Raw genomic sequence first — 18,622 nt, 5'->3', positions numbered from 1 at the left:
TATATTTATCCTTATAGCTTTGATTTTGCATTGTTTCTACACGTGATATTTTGTTCACTCTAAAAAAAAAGGACTACAACAAAAACATTAAAGACACATTAAATTACATTTTAATTCCATTAAATGGAAAATCCTACTGTTTCCAAAAATTTCTATGAATGTTGGGAAGAGGTTTTAACTTACTCTTTGGCAAGCTATTTATAAGTTCTAAGGGTTTCTTGAAGGCTCTGGTAATATTTTCAGTGTTTCCTTGAATTTCTTCCACTTGTTCTTTGAGACCATTTAACTCATTCATAAGACCTATATTTCAAAGAAAAGAGGGGAAAATCATGATTATAGAAATTATTTTTTTTAATTTAACTGGGCCAGACATTTTGAGCAGCCATTAAGCAGTAGGTAATAATAAATTTTAAACCAACAAAAATGAATATATTGAAAAACAAGGCTATAAATGAACAGAATCTGCAGGTACTAGCAACACTTTTTTTTCCACTTTTGAAATCAAAGTCATCAGTGCACAAACCCATAAAAAGTGATAACAGTAACTAACACTCATGAACACAATGTCTACTGCACACTGAGAGAAATTTAAATTTGACATAATTAATGTACACATCCGAGGTCAAAACTAATGAAATATTGCATTGGCACAGGAGATCAGCATGCATGCAAAGTTTGAAGGAAATTGGTTTGGTAAAAGTGGGTAAAAAATCAACTGCAAAATTTTACAAGGACAAACAGAAAGAGCAAGCTGAATAAAAATCAGGCAATAACAACAAAGAGTCTGACACTTCAACCATCTACTCTGAGAGAGAGAGAGAGAGAGAGAGAGAGAGAAAAGGGAGATTAAAAGAATATTCTGGCTGCTACTAATTTTCACAATATCTGATGACTCTGTTTTGCACCATGGAGATCAGTGAATGGCAGCTTTGAAAGTTATCCAAAGCTGTTGTTACACCATGCATGTTCAGAAGAAGCATCAGAATATGCTTCACTATCACTAGAACTAGCATGTACTTCCATTTCTGAAGAACGGTCATTAACATGACAAATCGCTTTCTTCTTTACATACTTCACATTCTGACAGCCCATATCCTGCCCCTCCTGTTGCCGCAAACGCTGCGTCAGCAGCTGCTGTTCATTGGAGATGATGAAACTCGGGGGGGAAAAAAGGTGTGCATGTGACTAGTGGTAAACACGTGATCTCAGGCATAACAATAACAAGGTTAAAGTGGACACGATTGCACAGTGTAGAGACAGGAATTCTGTAGCATTGCAACTAGGTGCAAGAACATTTTTACCAGACATTGTTTCTTCCACTCCCTATGAATGAAGCAAGGTCAAATTACCTAGATTTAATTAACACATTTAGGTGTCACGTTAAAAAAAGTTAAATCACTGAAATTTTAACATGTTAATCTCACACATTAATGGCAGCCCTATAATTAACAATATTATATATATACAATATGTGTGTGTGTGTATTCTATATGTTTATATAAATAATGCTTAGGCACTGTAAATTAGGCAACCAATCACCAAGCACCTACAGTGTCAGTACACTGGAATAAGAGAGACTTAATATAAAGTATTGACATACGGTACTTTATATAATTGTGTGTTAGTGGTGTCAGATGGGGCGGCACGGTGGCGCAGTGGTAGCGCTGCTGCCTTGCAGTTAGGAGACCCAGGTCCTCCCTGCGTGGAGTTTGCTTGTTCTCCCCGTATCTGCGTGGGTTTCCTCCGGGGGCTCCGGTTTCCTCCCACAGTCCAAAGACATGCAAATTAGGTGGATTGGCGATTCTAAATTGGCCTTAGTGTGTGCTTGGTGTGTGGGTGTGTTTGTGTGTGTCCTGCGGTGGGTTGGCACCCTGCCCAGGATTGTTTCCTGCCTTGTGCCCTGTGTTGGCTGGGATTGGCTCCAGCAGACCCCCGTGACCCTGTGTTTGGATTCAGCGGGTTAGAAAATGGATGGATGGATGGATGGTGTCAGATGTGGGCTGAACCCAAAGTAAGTGTGACTGTAAAATGTTTACAAAAGTCTTTCATCTCTGACCCCAAATGAAAGGCCCACACAAGGCCTGAACCAAGTGAATTCATGTGTTCAAGCGGTTAATTATTAAAAAAAGATACTTCATTCAACTAAGGAATATCTGTCATCATTGCATCTTCAGTGTTAAATTAAATCCAGGTCTTATTTTCTTTTAGTGCTGCACTGCTGCTCTGTTTAGCCTCTGTATTATTGAGTAAGAAATTCCAAGGCTTGAGGTCTACTGTATCTTTGCCAAAATTTTGTATTTTATTATATTTTTCCTATGGCTAAATAAGAAAAAGTAGTCAAAGAAACATAGTCAAAACAAACATAAAAATCATGAATTTCTGAAGACAATCTCCAAAAATGGGTTGATGGACAGAGAACTAGAATTAGTTTTAAAAAGAAAAACAATGTTTGATTAAAAAAGTAAATCATTTTAAGATTTATAGGAAAAAATTAAAATATAACATACAGTATATATACCAAGGCATCTGAGAGTAGCAACCTGTTGTATTTTGGTCCTTGAAGATTTGATAAATTTATGTAGTCATCTTCCTTAGGTATTAGATATGATTTGTTAAACAACAAAGTAAGTATAAATGATTCAGCTTTTAGTCTGTTAAATGCATAGCTGTTATCATCCATTATCTATAGCCAACACAATGAGCATGACTAAACTGGGAACATCTGGATAAAGAGATCCAGGAAAGGAGGATAAAAATGGTATACAGCTAAGACAAAACAACACATTTATTGACCTCTTCTACCCAGCATTTTTCTGACCAAAGTTCACTGATTGGATAACAAATTAGGATATATCAGAGAAAAGCCAGCCTCACAGACAAACACTAGGAACTGCCTGTGGCTGACCCCTGAGACACCAGCCACTTTGACACAGATAGATGTTTTTTCTATCTGCTGTATAGACTTAAGTGAAATGCCAGGTAAAAGCAGATGCAGTGGCAACAGTCTTATGTTAATGCATACCAGATGGACTTAAAATTGTCTCAAATATTTGCCCAACTGATCTGGAGTACTTAATGATCAAGGGCCATCTTTTTACCTTCCTAGATACTTCTTCAGTTTTTTTTTTAGTTGCCATTTACACCCATCCATAAGGCAACACCAGCATTGCACTAAACAATCTATACAATATCATTACAGAATATAAATGTTTACATATTGAGAACTTATTGACTATGACCGTGAACCTAATATTTTCTGTAATTTTCATCAGTATTTCAGATGCTCCAATCTGCCTAACAATCTGGATATTCCATGCAACCTGATAAAAGACTGCCCTCCTTTTTGACAGTCAGATCACCTCTCAGTACTCCTGATTCCAGGTGACAAACCTAGACTGAAGCATGAAGAGTCAGTAGCAAAAGAGATTCAGTGCTGGACCAAATCAATACAGAAAATATTTAGGAATTGTTTTCATTCAACTGTGACATATTTAAAGATTAGCAATCATATCTGCATGAACATGTAACTGTCATACGGATGACTGAGTACCTATGAAGTGATCTGTTCAGCTACTAATTAGAAACTGAGGATCATTAGAAACTTTTGTAATTTACTGAATGTTCTCAAAAATGAATTTCAGATCAATGACATTAAACATACAAGAAAAGCAGATACAGGCTCAGGACAGCAATTAAAGTTACTAAAAGCCATTAGTGAGGTGCACTGAAAACTGAACAGAGTAGCATTTGTAATGTATGTAAAAAGTGTTGATGCATACAGATATTTACAGATTATAAACTAAACTCTAATCCATTTGCATCCACATTTTCTCTCTTGGATGAATTTAATGCCACAATTATTTTCTATGATAAAAAATCCTTCCCACGAGAGTGCCTCCATTATCACATGATTAATTCTGGATGACGAAATGAAGATATTTAAAAGTCCATAAGAATAAAAAATGGTAACTTTTACAAATACTATACATTTACAGCGGCTGTTACAGACGCAAATCAAATGTATGTGTTTATTGTATAATATTAACAATAAGAGCAGCTCACTACTCAAAATGGTAAATATACGAGGCAGTCAGGATCGAACCGGGGGACTCTTGATTATAAGTCAGCAATTCTCACCGCTGTGCCACGGAAGCTGTGGCATCACCCTGAACCTTTTGTGAAAGTGTTTATTTGATCTTTGGACTTCAAGCTTTACACATTATATAGTTTATGTCTACATCCATCCATCCATCCATTTTCCAACCTGCTGAATCCGAACACAGGGTCACGGGGGTCTGCTGGAGCCAATCCCAGCCAACACAGGGCACAAGGCAGGAACCAATCCCGGGCAGGGTGCCAACCCACCGCAGGACTTATGTCTACATTTTGTCATTTATTACTAAAATATGAAAAACGTTTCTGTTTTAATGATGTGTTTACAGATTATTGTAGAAACGGAACAGACGTGACATGTATGTGTTCCAAATAACAATCTATTATTTCCATTCTAAAACTCCAGTACTTCACTCCCAGATAATGAAGGCTGGAACAGGGAGAACTTTGTGGCCGTTCTGTGGCAGTGGGGGGATGGAATAGTAGGCTGCTTGCTGCTTGTTTTGATCGGCACATTTACAAGTCAAAAGACACTAACTGAAAAGTGTGAATGGATTTAAGGTGGGCCGGATTTATGAGTTTTTTTTGTAGGCTTTGGTAATTCTAGTGTTAATGATAGCTAACTCCTTTACCTCCTCAGATGTATGGAGTAATTCCAAAAGTCTCTATTGAAGCTTGCCAACATCTATGGGTTTAGTATACTTTCTAGCTGCGTGACATTCTGGTTCAGCACTTGCGCAGCTCAGCTACAAAGCACTACAGAGGATAGTGAAGTCTGTACAAACATAAAATATGTCACATGCTACCTTAGGAAAGCAAAAAGTATGATAAACCCTCAGGCCTCTTGTGCATTTGCTTCCTTCCCTTAGTTCTGGCTAATCTTATAGGATCATTAGCACCCACAATACTGGGGTTTGGACTCAGCTTTTATCAATAGGTTATATGGCATCTCAAAATCATACTGACAATTGCATTCGTAGTTCTTGCACATATTGTCTGTCTTTGCTTTTGATAAATAGTGTGTTTGTTCTCTTTGGTACTGTACTGTTGTCACTAATCTGTAGAAGACATTTAAGTAAATGGTTCACGTTACTACATACACATGGCAAGACCTTTAAACCTGATAGTCTTCTCAATTTAGACTGTATTTAAGTAGAAAAACAAAAAAATAATTTTTCATTTTGAAGTAAGTTGCATTATAAGACATTCTGTGTAAAACTTTTAGATAAAACAGCTTAATTGATTTACTTAGAACACAGGGTATTGCCTTGTTTAACTAATAAAAAGATTACCATCAGTCTTGATGTTCAGATTGTTTGCTTCATTCAGAAATTTGGAGCTACGGTACAGTGACTGAATTCCACTGTCATTTAAAGATTCTTCACTGAACTGTGACTGAAACAGAGACAACATTTTGTTACCATGTATGTTTTTAGTTCCTGTGCACATTCAAAGTTCTAAATCTCATTAACTCTTCTTCCATTGTTGCAGCTTACTGAAAGACCTTTGAAAGTAGTGATTGTTTTGTTATGCTTATATAAATGCATTACATTTTTAATTAACTGATCATATTTTTATATAAATATAAGACATGTTAACAGAAAAATCATCATTTAATTTCAACAGGAATCATAGCGTAAATGTTTCCTAATATGTTACAATACTAAAGGAAATATTTTTATTTTCTCTTCTGGCCAGGTAGATAACATTATGTCAGTATGCAGATTAGAATAACTTGACAATTTTAAAATAAAATGTTAAATGTTTAATAGTAAAATTAATCAAATTTGGAAGCTAAATTATCAGTGTCATAAATATAAATTTTACAAAGTGTTAATTTAACATTTTCTCACAAAATTCATGTAAGAGATAAAAAGAATAACCACATTTATTTGAAAAAAAATTACTTTTAAAAATAAAGCAGTACCTTTACCAGATCTAGTACAACAGCTACGGTACTATTAGCTTGTTCTGCTTTTCTCTCTGCTTCCTCTATGTTATTTTTGATGTTCAAGTTTGCATGGACTGCAGTTGTTGCATTTACTGAAACATTCCTTACATCTTCAAGAGAACTATAGGTTAAGAAAAACTGCAATGAGAGCATGACTGAGCAAACCTCTAAAAACTAATATCAGAGACAATTTAACAAAACAATTAATATGGTACAGGTTCAATGATATATTCTGGATCATATATAAGATATAAAGGTAAAAATGGTACTTCTCTAGAGATGTTACATTAACACTGCAGTATGAACTAGGTCAACACCAAGTCAAAAAAGTGCATGATGGTAGTAAAGAATGGCATCTAAACACAATCAAACATAAAGCAGCAACTATTATTGTCCTTCTACCAATTTCATATCACCATTGTAACAGAATATCTTCAGATTTTGAGAAGAAACAGGTAACCCAATAGGAAATGAGAGACCTTAAAACTTGACACAGCAGACACTCTAGGTGGGAATTGAGCATAAGACTGTGCTGCATCATTTTTGCACTCCAAATGTTGAACAGCAGAGCTATAAATAAATCACAGTGTCATCCTTTGAACTACAACAGAGAAGCATGATGAGTTGCACTGCTACCTCACAGTGCCTGGAATTCGCTTTGATCTATGAATCTCAAACGTTACACTAGCATACAACTGTGCATCTATTTAATGAAGACACATACTTCAGGTATTTCATACAGAATGACTAGAATGGGAATCTGATCCAAAGAACTGGGTTCTGCAAAGCACTTTTAAACTGCTGTGCAGGTGTTATTGTTTTGCTCCCCAGAACAGCATCTGTTGGACCCCAACATTGGTTATCTATATTGTGTGACCTAGCTTCATAGCGTAATGAAGGAACAACTGTGCCACCCTACCCCCTCAAACCCCCATTTTTCGCGTACAGTAATCCCTCGCTATATCGCGCTTCGCCTTTCGCGGCTTCACTCCATCGCGGATTTTATATGTAAGCATATTTAAATATATATCGCGGATTTTTTGCTGGTTCGCGGATTTCTGCAGACAATGGGTCTTTTAATTTCTGGTACATGCTTCCTCAGTTGGTTTGCCCAGTTGATTTCATACAAGGGACGCTATTGGCAGATGGCTGAGAAGCTACCCAACTGACTTTTCTCTCTCTCTCTCTTGGGCTGACTTTCTCTGATCCTGACGTAGGGGGATTGAGCAGGGGGGCTGTTCGCACACCTAGACGATACGGACGCTCGTCTAAAAATGCTGAAAGATTATCTTCACGTTGCTACCTTCTGTGCAGCTGCTTCCTGAAGTGACATGCTGCACAGTGCTTCGCATACTTAAAAGCTCGAAGGGCACATATTGATTTTTGATTGAAAAACAAACTCTGTCTCTCTCTATCTCTCTCTCTGCTCCTGATGGAGGGGGTGTGAGCTGCCGCCTTCAACAGCTTTGTGCCGCGGTGCTTCGCATACTTAAAAGCCAAACAGCCCTATTGATTTGTTTGCTTTTCTCTATCTCTCTGACATTGTCTGCTCCTGACGCGCACTCCTTTGAAGAGGAAGATATGTTTGCATTCTTTTAATTGTGAGATGGAACTGTCATCTCTGTCTTGTCATGGAGCACAGTTTAAACTTTTGAAAAAGAGACAAATGTTTGTTTGCAGTGTTTGAATAACGTTCCTGTCTCTCTACAACCTCCTGTTTTTCTGCGCAAATCTGTGACCCAAGCATGACAATATAAAAATAACCATATAAACATATGGGTTCTACTTCGCGGATTTTCTTATTTCGCGGGTGGCTCTGGAACGCAACCCCCGCAATGGAGGAGGGATTACTGTATTGTAGCGAGGGATGTACAGCCAGGGGAGGCAGAGCCTCACCTGTCATCATGAAAAGTAAAAAAACTAATAATGATAACATAAAATAAATGTGTCCACTGGTCTGTGCTATAAATTTGTTTTCTATATGATTCCAATAACTTTGATAATTTTTATAGTCAAAATTGCTGAATTGGCGTATTTCCTGTTCAAATACAGGGGAGAAACGCAAGGTATGGCAGCAACGAGCCTCACCTCACATCGGACTGCGCTCTCCCTCACCTCACACACTGGGTTGATGCAGGCAAATGGCGCGTACCTGTTGCTCTCTCTCTGTATGTTGCCAATATAATGTTTGCAGAAACGTTTATTATACTCCCTGACTTTCCACAGTCAGGCTAATATCTTTAATGAATAATTGTGACATTTTTAGTCTTGCTGATCGGACATAAAACTGCTGTGAAAAGGTACAAGGTGAGGCAGACAGTACCGTGCCACACTGAATGGGGCAGATGTGAGCCCAACAGGTGCTTGTTGTTGCTGTTCTTCTACGCATAAGTTAGCGATATCAGAAAGTCAAGTACACAGCAGCGGTTCATTTATGTTAATTTTTTGTTCCGACTGACTGCCAAAATGGAAGATTAAGATTTTGAAAACAAAAGGAAAATAAGGAGTATTTTTACTAGAAATTGACAGAGATTTTCGCGGAGAAGGACAGGTGCATGGACTCATTTACAAATAAAGGTAAGACCATAAACAGTTTTCAATTTTATAAAAAATGGGATCAGACTAAGAAACAATCCAATATTTAAAAACTAAATTTTGACCTTAAATAACCTTTTCACTACATTCATAATGGTTGACACGGTACAACACCCTAGTACTACAGACCATAAATAAAATATTGTTTTGTTTTTCTTGTTATCCTTTTGGTGAACAGTCTGTATTAAAACTGATTAAAACATTAGAATTAAAAGCTTTTAAAACAACTAAATATTTCAATTAAGGTCAAAATATATTTTTTGTGTACACCACTCTATACTTTCATTTGTATTTAATGAGTATGAATTGTGGAATTGCAATGGCAAATTTAGAACACATGGAGGGTACAGAGCAAATGCGCTCTCTGTGCTCTCTCTCGCCGCTATAAATGTAACGTTCTTTCTTAGCCAAATATGTATCTTACCTATGTGTGTTTAAAGAATGCTGATAAGATATGAAACATAATCAGTAGTCAATGTGCATGCTGCCAACTGAACAGTGAATAAGCTACTCCTTTGGGTTCATGTATTTGTAAATCTGACTCTGAAGGAGTCAGTGCCTCACCAGGTATGAACCTCACCGCACATCACTGATTGTAGCTTTGAGGCACTCAATTCTTTATGGGGGAACAGTAGAACCCCACTTACAAAGTAAATATATTTATAGTATGCACAGATGTTGTTCACATATGCTCAGCAGATTAATAAAAATTAGAGGCAACACAGGCAACGTCATGTTGGCACTCAAAATGTTTTAGGTTTTGCAGTATTTCAGATTTTGCAGTTTCAGATTAGGAATGCTCAACCTGTATAACAAAATACCAATTTCTTCTTGGGCAGCATAATGGTATAGAGGTTAGCACTGTTGACTAAGCCGTACTAGGGTTCAGTTTCCGGCCTAATCTTTGTTAATTCTTAATTAGTGTTAATTCTTAATTAGTGTTAATTTGGATTACATGTATTCCTTTTCCTCATACATTCCATAGATGCATGATTCATTATTGGTCTGTGAGTGCTGTTGTTTTCTTCGATAGACTGGTGTCATATCTGGGCTTGGTTCCTGATTTGTGTCTGATGCTAATGGATGCTAAGTTTCCCATCACCATAAATTTGAAATAAGCAGATTCACTGATCAGCTATTCTGGTGTGTTTTCTTGTGCATTTCTTAAGTAAACAAAATATAAACACACAAATACAAACAGTTACTTTTTATCAAAATAACATACAATAACATTTTTATTCATTTACACTGACTTGTGAAGAGACTCTGCCAGTTTCTTCAGCACTGCGGCATGGTCCTCAGCTTTGAACACCAAATCAAGTACCCCTCTTGTTGACATATTCATGACAAGGTTATCAACATGTTTTCTTAGCATTGGGTTCCAGATCTGTAATTCATCAATGTATTCCTCTAAATGCTGAAAGAAAACATGAACAGAACTAAAAACTTTAGTAATGCTTAAACATTTTATGATACAGTATATAATGACAAGAAAGTACATTTTGGAATGCTCATTGAGGAAAATAGTCATCCAACTTAGCAAGCTCCAAGCAGTAGTTTTTAATAAAGAATCAAAATGTCTGAGAATTAAAAGCTCATAGGAATATATGCCCAATACTGTATTTGAGGTGAATCAGAGCTATGCCTGAATAGTGAGAGTTGAAAAAGACCACAAAAGGTTTTGTAATATTTCTAATAACATTTCACCCAAAAACCACCTGCAACATCTTAACTACTTTAACTTAATACAACCAATTGCTGAAGATAGCATAATTTTTAAAATTTAAAATATTAACATGTACTATGTATTAGTTTAAAATCTGTACCTTTAAAATCCTGTGTAATGATGCTTCTAAAAAACAGTGCTGTACTGAGAATTTTAACATTAAATTAATAATTAAAAAGGTCTAACTTCCTACTATTTAAACTATGCAGTGGTTTTTGACTTCCTGAAATGAGGGAACTTACAGAAGTTCCATTAATGACATCTTCAGTAATGTTAAATGCATCAGACAACATTGCCTGCATGTCTTCTGTTGTATTTGCAGCCAGACGCTCATTGTTAATGGTCTCCTGTCTTTTAACCTACAGGCAATAAAAAAATAATATTGCTGTCATCAATATCTCGGTATTATATAGCATAAGCACCAGAGTAGCAGAAATATATATTCAGACACCTGACACAACAGACAGACAGAAATACCTGGCTTTTGGCAGGGTATGAAGGACAGAAAGGCAAAAGATGATTATGTTTAAATCATTCTTATATAACACTCCTAACTATAGACAGACTCAGAGGGCAATAAATGAAATCTACATCTACTTTCAAACTGCAAAATAACATCAACTACTTACATGTTTAAAACTGATATATAATGCTTAAAAATTACTCCTTTATTTCTAATGAAGAATTCAATCATTCTTGCTGAAAAGAGAGAAATCTTTACATTGAAGTATTACAGTGATTCAATAATTCTTTGGAATTACAGTTTAAATTATACTAAACAAAGGGTGACACAGTTAGAACTGCTGCCTCAAAACTACTGAATCCTCTGCACTTTATGTCCAGCTTTCTTTTTTCCTTTATATTCCAGTTTATGCCAACAAGATGTAATTTAAGTTAACTATGGTAATTAAACTGGTCCAACGTGATTGTATACGCAAACGTGTCCTGTGATTTTTGTATATAGAAACTACATTCCCCTCCCCAACTCCAAAGGTCTATATTCCAATAAAAAAGTTCAGAAAACAAATTAATTGATTAAAAAACAATAGTTTTCTTATTCAACAGGTATAATACTGTATGCCAAATTATTAAAATATACAGTACACAAATCTTCTTCAGAAGATGGTCTGTCCTTTTGATGGTTTATAATGTTAATCAAGTCAAAGAATGTATTATGATCAATAAGGAACAAATAAGATACACAAAATTTTGGATTGGTAAAAACTGAAAACTGTCAATGATTTTTAATCAGTACAACATCAATTTTATAAATATTGCTATAACTGGTGGTCATGCTTCAACATGTAATCAGGCAATGTGAACTGGTGACTAAGATAGGCACACAATCGCCAAGAATTAAAATTAATTTTCCATGTCTTAGTGAAAGTTCTACTGCAAATAAATTAGCTGTGAATTTTCAATCACTTTGGGAAACATTTTAGCTGTATAATAATAATAGGTATTCATAATAATTTATTTTTAAAATTATTTTAAATTAAAGATAAAATAAAATTGAAAACACTTTATCCATTACAAAAGGCCATTACCATTTTTAAATTTGCGCATTCTTCCTATTTTCAGTTGGGTTCACCTTGTAGTCCCAAGACATACATAATGGTAAGTAGCAACTAAAATCACTGTACATGCGCACTGTAATACTAAATATTCTGACTAGGTTTTCAACTAAGATCAACTCTAATTTAAGAAGTGAATTCAGAAAACTGAAGAAATGATGGAACTGCAAGTTCAAATAAAACTGTCTTGCACAGGACCTGTTGATTTTGACATTGATCTAAAAGTCAAGCCCACGGACATATGGAGAATGAGTAGTTCAAGTGAAGCTTAAACATGGGCCCTTACTCCTCATGAAAAATATGTATTAGCAGCACATGGTCAGTATTACTAGGTGCCAACTTTTTCATAAAGTAACAATATGATCATTGCAAAAAGAACTGGCCAAAAGTTGCATGACCCCACCCATATCAATTTTTTTTTATAAATGAGTGTATTTTGAGAAAATGAGAGGGTAGAATGGGGTTGCAACATCTGTCCTCATTCACAGTTGATTTTATAGAAACTGAAGGAGCAGTTTGAATTTATACAACCACCCCCTAACCAAACTACTACACACTTGGGTTTGCTTTATTAATGGTATTCCCAAAGCAATTAATACTAAATATTTATTAGACCAGAATTAAGGTATGCATTGATGTTATGGTGGAGTAGTGTTTAGTGCTGCAGTTTCACTAACCCATTACCCAGGCCTCAAATCCCAGTCTGTCCACTGTCTGAACATAGATGGCAGAACCTTCCAATGTTCACATGGATTCCGTCAGCATGTAGACTTTCTCATAAGCATGCATAGTTTAGACTCTAAAAATGTCCTGTTTTTGTAACACTGAAGCATCACACAAGGATGTAAGCCACTAACCCTTCAAACATATATAAAATAAATCTATCTATTCGTCCATTTTTTGAATCTTTCTATTTCATTACAGGAGTTCAATGTGTCTACACCAGACACAAAGCAGGAGCAAATCTTACATGTAATATTAGATTTAATCAATATGTTTTAATGCTGGTTGTGTCACAGCCCCTGCTTGTTACATCCTTCTGCAACTTATTGTATGAAGAAATTAACAACTGAGCTGCAACATATTTTGATTGTCTACTTTTTCCACTATGGGAATGCTAGCTGTAATAACTAAGAAACTATGGTATTTGACCACAAAATGCTAATTCAATAGCAATACTAAAAGAGGACATATGGTACACATAATGAAATGATATCTAGGTTTGTTTCTGCATGTTTTCGAAGAATTCACCAGCAGCTAAACTATAACTTCTTTTTCTGGAGACTGAAGATAAGCTGTAGTAAACAGCAACTTACATTAATGTGTTCCATATTGCTTGATGTGGCCTTGAGAAGTCGGATGGTCTCAAAAGAAATGTTTTGCGCACTGTACACTAGAAGCTGGGAGTCCAACAATTTACTGGTATGATTAGATAGGGTGAGACTGATTTTTGCTTTCAATTCATCTGTTTCTTTCCACAGTTTCACAAGCTCCTTCTGGATCTGCAACAGCAATGCTTCAGCAGCACTGTGAAGAAGTAAATGTCAGCATACAACAGCAGTAAAAACAACTATCTTCCATTTTAAATACAATTAAATGACGAACAAAAGATAAATTAGTACACCAACCACTTGAGGAAACAGCTGAGCAAATTAGGTAAATGGAAAGTATTTGTATACAAACAATGCTAAATGCCTGATCTGATTATCAGATATCAGTATAATAGGAAGTTTACAATAATTTGAAACATATCAAGTTTCCAAAAACAACCAAATAACCTCACACATCTCACCTTTGCAGGCTTATATTCCTTAATTTCCTTAAATCTTCCATCCATCCTTCCACCTTTAAATTAGTTAACCCAATTCGGGGATATGGGGGAATCCAGGATCTAACCTTGAATGGGATTGCAGTATACTGATATCTCATAACTAAAGCACTCTAATGAGCTCAAGCTAGTATGTTTTCAAATTGCAGTCTAAAAAATTAGTGTAGTTCTTGAATAGTAATGTACATTAGTGAAATGTGCCCAACTTGACTACCAAGTGAACTGCATGTTTGCGCTAGTAAATAGATAAAGACTGTAATATGCCTTCACCATCATGTGTAATGTACAAATACTTAGATGTTTCACTGATATTTTTATTGATATATATAATCCATTCTGAGGTTCAGTAGTTTTTCTAAGGAAAGACTACAGAAAAGGTATGTTAGGGCAACAGGAAGACACTATATTGCCCATAGAGGGACCGGGCAATCTCCTGGCATGCTGTCAATTTACCAAGCATTGACACTGAAATTTCTAATAAGATTATAGGCTGGACAGGTTTATATTAATCAGATTTTACTTTTTGTAGAAACATGCATATTTTTTCCTCAGTTTATACCTGGCATTATGCAAATTACACTCTGGGGCAAGGTGGCACTGATCCTGAAATGTTTACCGTTTAGCCCAAGGAATCTAGGTTCAGTTTGTGGCATGTAACTGTCTGTGTAAAATCTTGAATATGAAAATGAATCTAGTTTTCTCAATTATGACTATAGGTGTTATGTGGTGGACTAGTATAGTTGGCCACTGTTCTGCATATAATGCTGTCATGAAAAGCCCCACACCTTGTGTTACAATAAAGATCTGGCAGTCCTAAATGTATACTGATTTCACTGTAAATCATAGGCTCATAAACATTGAATAGCACACTGAACTTACATGATAATTAAGTGTTAGAATGGTCTCTTAACAGTAGAACAAAATTAAAGGTGAAATGTGCATATGCAGCACAGTGACACATGGACAAGAAACTGAGGTGGGTATTGAGCATATGCCTACTCTGCTTGAGCCAGACTCGACAGAAAAGCATATCAGTCTTAAAGATATCACTGACTAATTACTCCTAATAACATACCTGTAAAGTAACCTTTCACACACTGACTCTGTAAGGGCTGGAGGATGTGTCCAAATGAGTAAGAGATGTGTTACTTATACCAGGGCAAACATGGTAAACTCCTCTAGATAGCTGTATTTGAATCATGGTGGTAAATGCCTCTGCAGATGTTACAAGTTCTCCCAATCACTGGGTGGATTTGATACTCCAGTTTTCTTGAGATGATTCTAACTGTAGCCTGCAATACCTATAATGTCAGTCAAATAACGCCCACCATGTAATTAATGAACTGGTCTCTAATGTATGTCTCAACATCGTATTTATGTCAGTTTACATGACAGTTACCATTATTTGAGTCAGATAACCCTCTCACAACCCTAATCTTGACCATAGTGTAAGCAGACATCCCACGTAACACTAACAACATTTTCAGTGGAGCTCTGGAGGTCTGCATCTAGAATCTATTAAAATATGATGAGATGTTTTGTGACTTACTTTGTTGCTGTTGACGTAATGTTGTGCATGCTATGTGATTCATCTCATATGTCCTGTGGGCTGTAGTTACACTCTGCTGGTTTTCTTTCACATTTAAAAGATATGCACCTTATGCTAATTGGTTACTTTAATTTGGCAAAGCATACATGTCTAAGGGAAAGTGTCCCCAGGACCTTTTCTGCTTAGGTTCTTACACAATCTTTTCTTCTATGACAGGAGATCTGCCTCAGTAGAGCATGATCTCTAAAACATCTGACTGTTAATTTGTTTGCTGAATCACTTATCTAATTCAGGGTCAAGGGGAGATGCAGTCTATCATAGAAGCACCGGACACAAGACAGGAACTAAACTTGAACGTGGTGTCATTTCATCAACACTCAAGCACTCACAAAGCCAGCAACACAAATTCCCCATTGGTACGCAAAGAGAAATGTGGGGTTCTTTAGTTCACATAAAAGAATAAATAAACTCAGATGAACATGCAGAACATGGCTGAAGAAAAAGGGGGCAAATAAACTAGAGTATCAAATACAATAAAATGTACCAGTAAAATCAACATCTTGTCTAATAGTTGCAGAGATAAATGAGTTAGTGAAGTACTGATGTATGCCATGGAGCCAGCAAGGCAATTAGCACATTTAGACAACAGCCAAGAAGTGAAACACATGTTTGCCAATCTGTTTCTGAAACTGACAGCAACAATGGGAATCCAGCTCTTTAACAATTTTATTGTAAACAAAAGTAAAAGAAATGGCTTACTTGAACTCATTAGTTGTGATCTGATGCTGCTGTGTAAAATCTTTATTTCTCATAATCTGGAGAATTTGCAAAATTTCATCTTGAAATTGAGTGCTATTTGTTAGTTCCACGTCACTCCCCAAAGTATCATTCAAATGATTTGCTAATTCCACAACAGCTGAGAGGGGTGGAAAGAAAAGGTTGCAAACACTTAGGCTGTGGTATATATGATTAAAGTATTTTTTTTTATATTACTATCTGAATTTTACTTTCTTCCTGCCCACAAAATACCTTCAGCAGCTGTCTGGATTTTTAAAATGAACATCTGAATTTCCTGGCTCTGGTTTAAGGTCCTTTCAGTGAATTTCTCAAGTACCTTTCCTTCAATGGAAAACTGTGATGTCTGAAACAAACAATTGCAAACTTATTAAAACAAAATGATGCATTCTTTCACATAACATTTTACACAATATGACGTCAACACACTTTAAGTGTGAAGCTACACAAATATATTCTTAATCTGCTTAAAGAAACTATTCCAAGGGCAGGTTCCCTCTTGTCTTTTGGTGTTTTGCGATCTCGACTTTGGTTTTTCTTTTTGACATTCACAATATATCAGTCAGTCAGTCATCATACAATCCGCTATATCCTAACACAGGGTCACGGGGGACTGCTGGAGCCAATCCCAGCCAGCACAGGGTGCAAGGCAGGAACTCCACGGGCAGGACACCAACCCACCGCAGGGCACACACACACACACACACCAAGCACACACTAGGGACAATTTAGGATTGCCAATGCACCTAACCTGCATGTCTTTGGACTGTGGGAGGAAACCGGAGCACCCAGAGAAAACCCATGCAGACATGGAGAGAACATGCAAACTCCACACAGGGAGGACCTGGGAAGTGAACCCAGGTCTCCTTACTGAGTAAAACCTTTGTAAAACCTCAGATGATATATTAGTGCTACATAAGGCAATTTCTTTTGAGTTCCATGTTGGTGTCACTCTCATTGTTTTTCTTTAAGTCAGTTGCTCACCAGTAAGATTTGGAATGTTTGTATTTTTTAATAAATGGTAATAAAATGTAATAGGACAAAGTATCCTTCTAACTGATAAGTGACAAATTAACATTATTCTGAAAAAAAAATATTTCTGTGCAACCTTTCATCCTACAAATTCACACACAAAAAACATAAACAATACTTTGTTGTGAAGCTGGTTAATATCTTCCAGAATCTCAAGCAGCCACTTTTCTTCTTTGGCTATCAGGTCTGTTGGATGCAAGCCAGGATGAATAAGGGTCTGAGAGTAGAAGGAAAGAGAAAAAAACTTATAACTGTGTTTATTAAACTTTGTTTTGCAATATGGATACATAAAAATCAAGTTTACAACGCAGGTTAAGTATCATTTTGATCATGAAGCCATCTCATCCCTTACCTTCAATTCATTAGTGTTATTTTCCATAGAAGCCAAAAGGTTATAGGGAGCTAGGATGACGCCTGTCAAGTTAACAGCTTTCAGAGTTTCCATCATGTTATCGAGGTCACTCAACAGTACTCCTGTACAGTTATCATCACATGCTGTAGAAAGACATCACACATTGTATATTTTTTGTGTTCAAGCAATATTATTTTATTAGAAAATAAATAAAACGATGAAAAATACAATCCTTTGACATCTTCTTCTTTTAAAATCTGTAAGAGCAAAAATTACTAGTATGATGTCGCAATATTAGTTAATAATACCTTTATACCAGATATATATTGTTAACGAATGCCAGTATTCACCTACTATTTTTGTAAAATTAATTTCTGCATACTTTTACAGGATGTGTTAACAATACACCTTATGTGTCTTTAAACTGCTAAAAATTTTAAAGTCATGGACTGGTTAACTAAGCTGCAAATATGGATGAATGCTATTTTCTTTTATTAAACAAATGTATATGAGAGTCCCCTGTCAGAAGTAGCTTCAACTCCCACCTCAGGCAGAACTTCGACCATGTCCCGAGGGAGGTGGGGGACATTGAGTCCGAATGGGCCATGTTCCGTGCCTCTATTGTTGAGGCGGCTGACCAGAACTGTGGCCGTAAGGTGGTCGGTCCCTGTCGTGGCAGCAATCCCCGAACCCGTTGGTGGACACCGGCGGTGAGGGATGCTGTCAAGCTGAAGAAGGAGTCCTACTGGACCCTTTTGTCCTGTTGGACTCTGGAGGCAGCTAATAGGTACCGGCAGGCCAAGCGGAATGCGGCTTCGGTGGTTGCTGAGGCAAAAACTGGGAGCATGGGAGGAGTTTGGGGAGATTCTGGTCCACCGTCCGGCGTCTCAGGAGGGGGAAGCAGTGCAGTGTCAACACTGTATATTGTGGGGATGGTGCGCTGCTGACCTCGACTCGGGATGTTGTGGGTCAGTGGGGGGAGTACTTCGATGACCTCCTCAATCCAACTAACATGCCTTCCAATGAGGAAGCAGAGCCTGGGGACTCGGGGGTGGGCTCCCCCATCTCTGGGACTGAGGTCACCGAGGTGGTCAAAAAACTCCTTGG

At 36.7% G+C, this 18,622-nt stretch overlaps 1 protein-coding gene across 1 annotated transcript in view; it reads right to left on the bottom strand.

The window, feature by feature from the left end:
- The window catches only part of lama1 (laminin, alpha 1), a 200,034-nt gene that overhangs the window by 46,270 nt on the left and 135,142 nt on the right, over nucleotides 1-18,622 (bottom strand). Inside the window, exons 33-42 of the mRNA XM_051928752.1 lie at nucleotides 17,516-17,658; nucleotides 17,282-17,380; nucleotides 16,366-16,477; nucleotides 16,096-16,252; nucleotides 13,276-13,486; nucleotides 10,628-10,744; nucleotides 9,913-10,076; nucleotides 6,041-6,185; nucleotides 5,406-5,508; nucleotides 184-300 (exon numbers count right to left, since the gene is read on the bottom strand). Coding sequence (XP_051784712.1) covers nucleotides 184-300; nucleotides 5,406-5,508; nucleotides 6,041-6,185; nucleotides 9,913-10,076; nucleotides 10,628-10,744; nucleotides 13,276-13,486; nucleotides 16,096-16,252; nucleotides 16,366-16,477; nucleotides 17,282-17,380; nucleotides 17,516-17,658 — 1,368 coding nt within the window. The remainder of the gene's footprint in view (nucleotides 1-183; nucleotides 301-5,405; nucleotides 5,509-6,040; nucleotides 6,186-9,912; nucleotides 10,077-10,627; nucleotides 10,745-13,275; nucleotides 13,487-16,095; nucleotides 16,253-16,365; nucleotides 16,478-17,281; nucleotides 17,381-17,515; nucleotides 17,659-18,622) is intronic.

The sequence above is a fragment of the Erpetoichthys calabaricus genome, chromosome 6 (genome assembly GCF_900747795.2).
Source record: "Erpetoichthys calabaricus chromosome 6, fErpCal1.3, whole genome shotgun sequence".
Classification (NCBI taxonomy): Eukaryota; Metazoa; Chordata; class Cladistia; order Polypteriformes; family Polypteridae; genus Erpetoichthys; species Erpetoichthys calabaricus.
The sequence above is the reverse complement of the archived record's forward strand: the minus strand, read 5'-3'. Positions and strand labels throughout refer to the sequence as shown.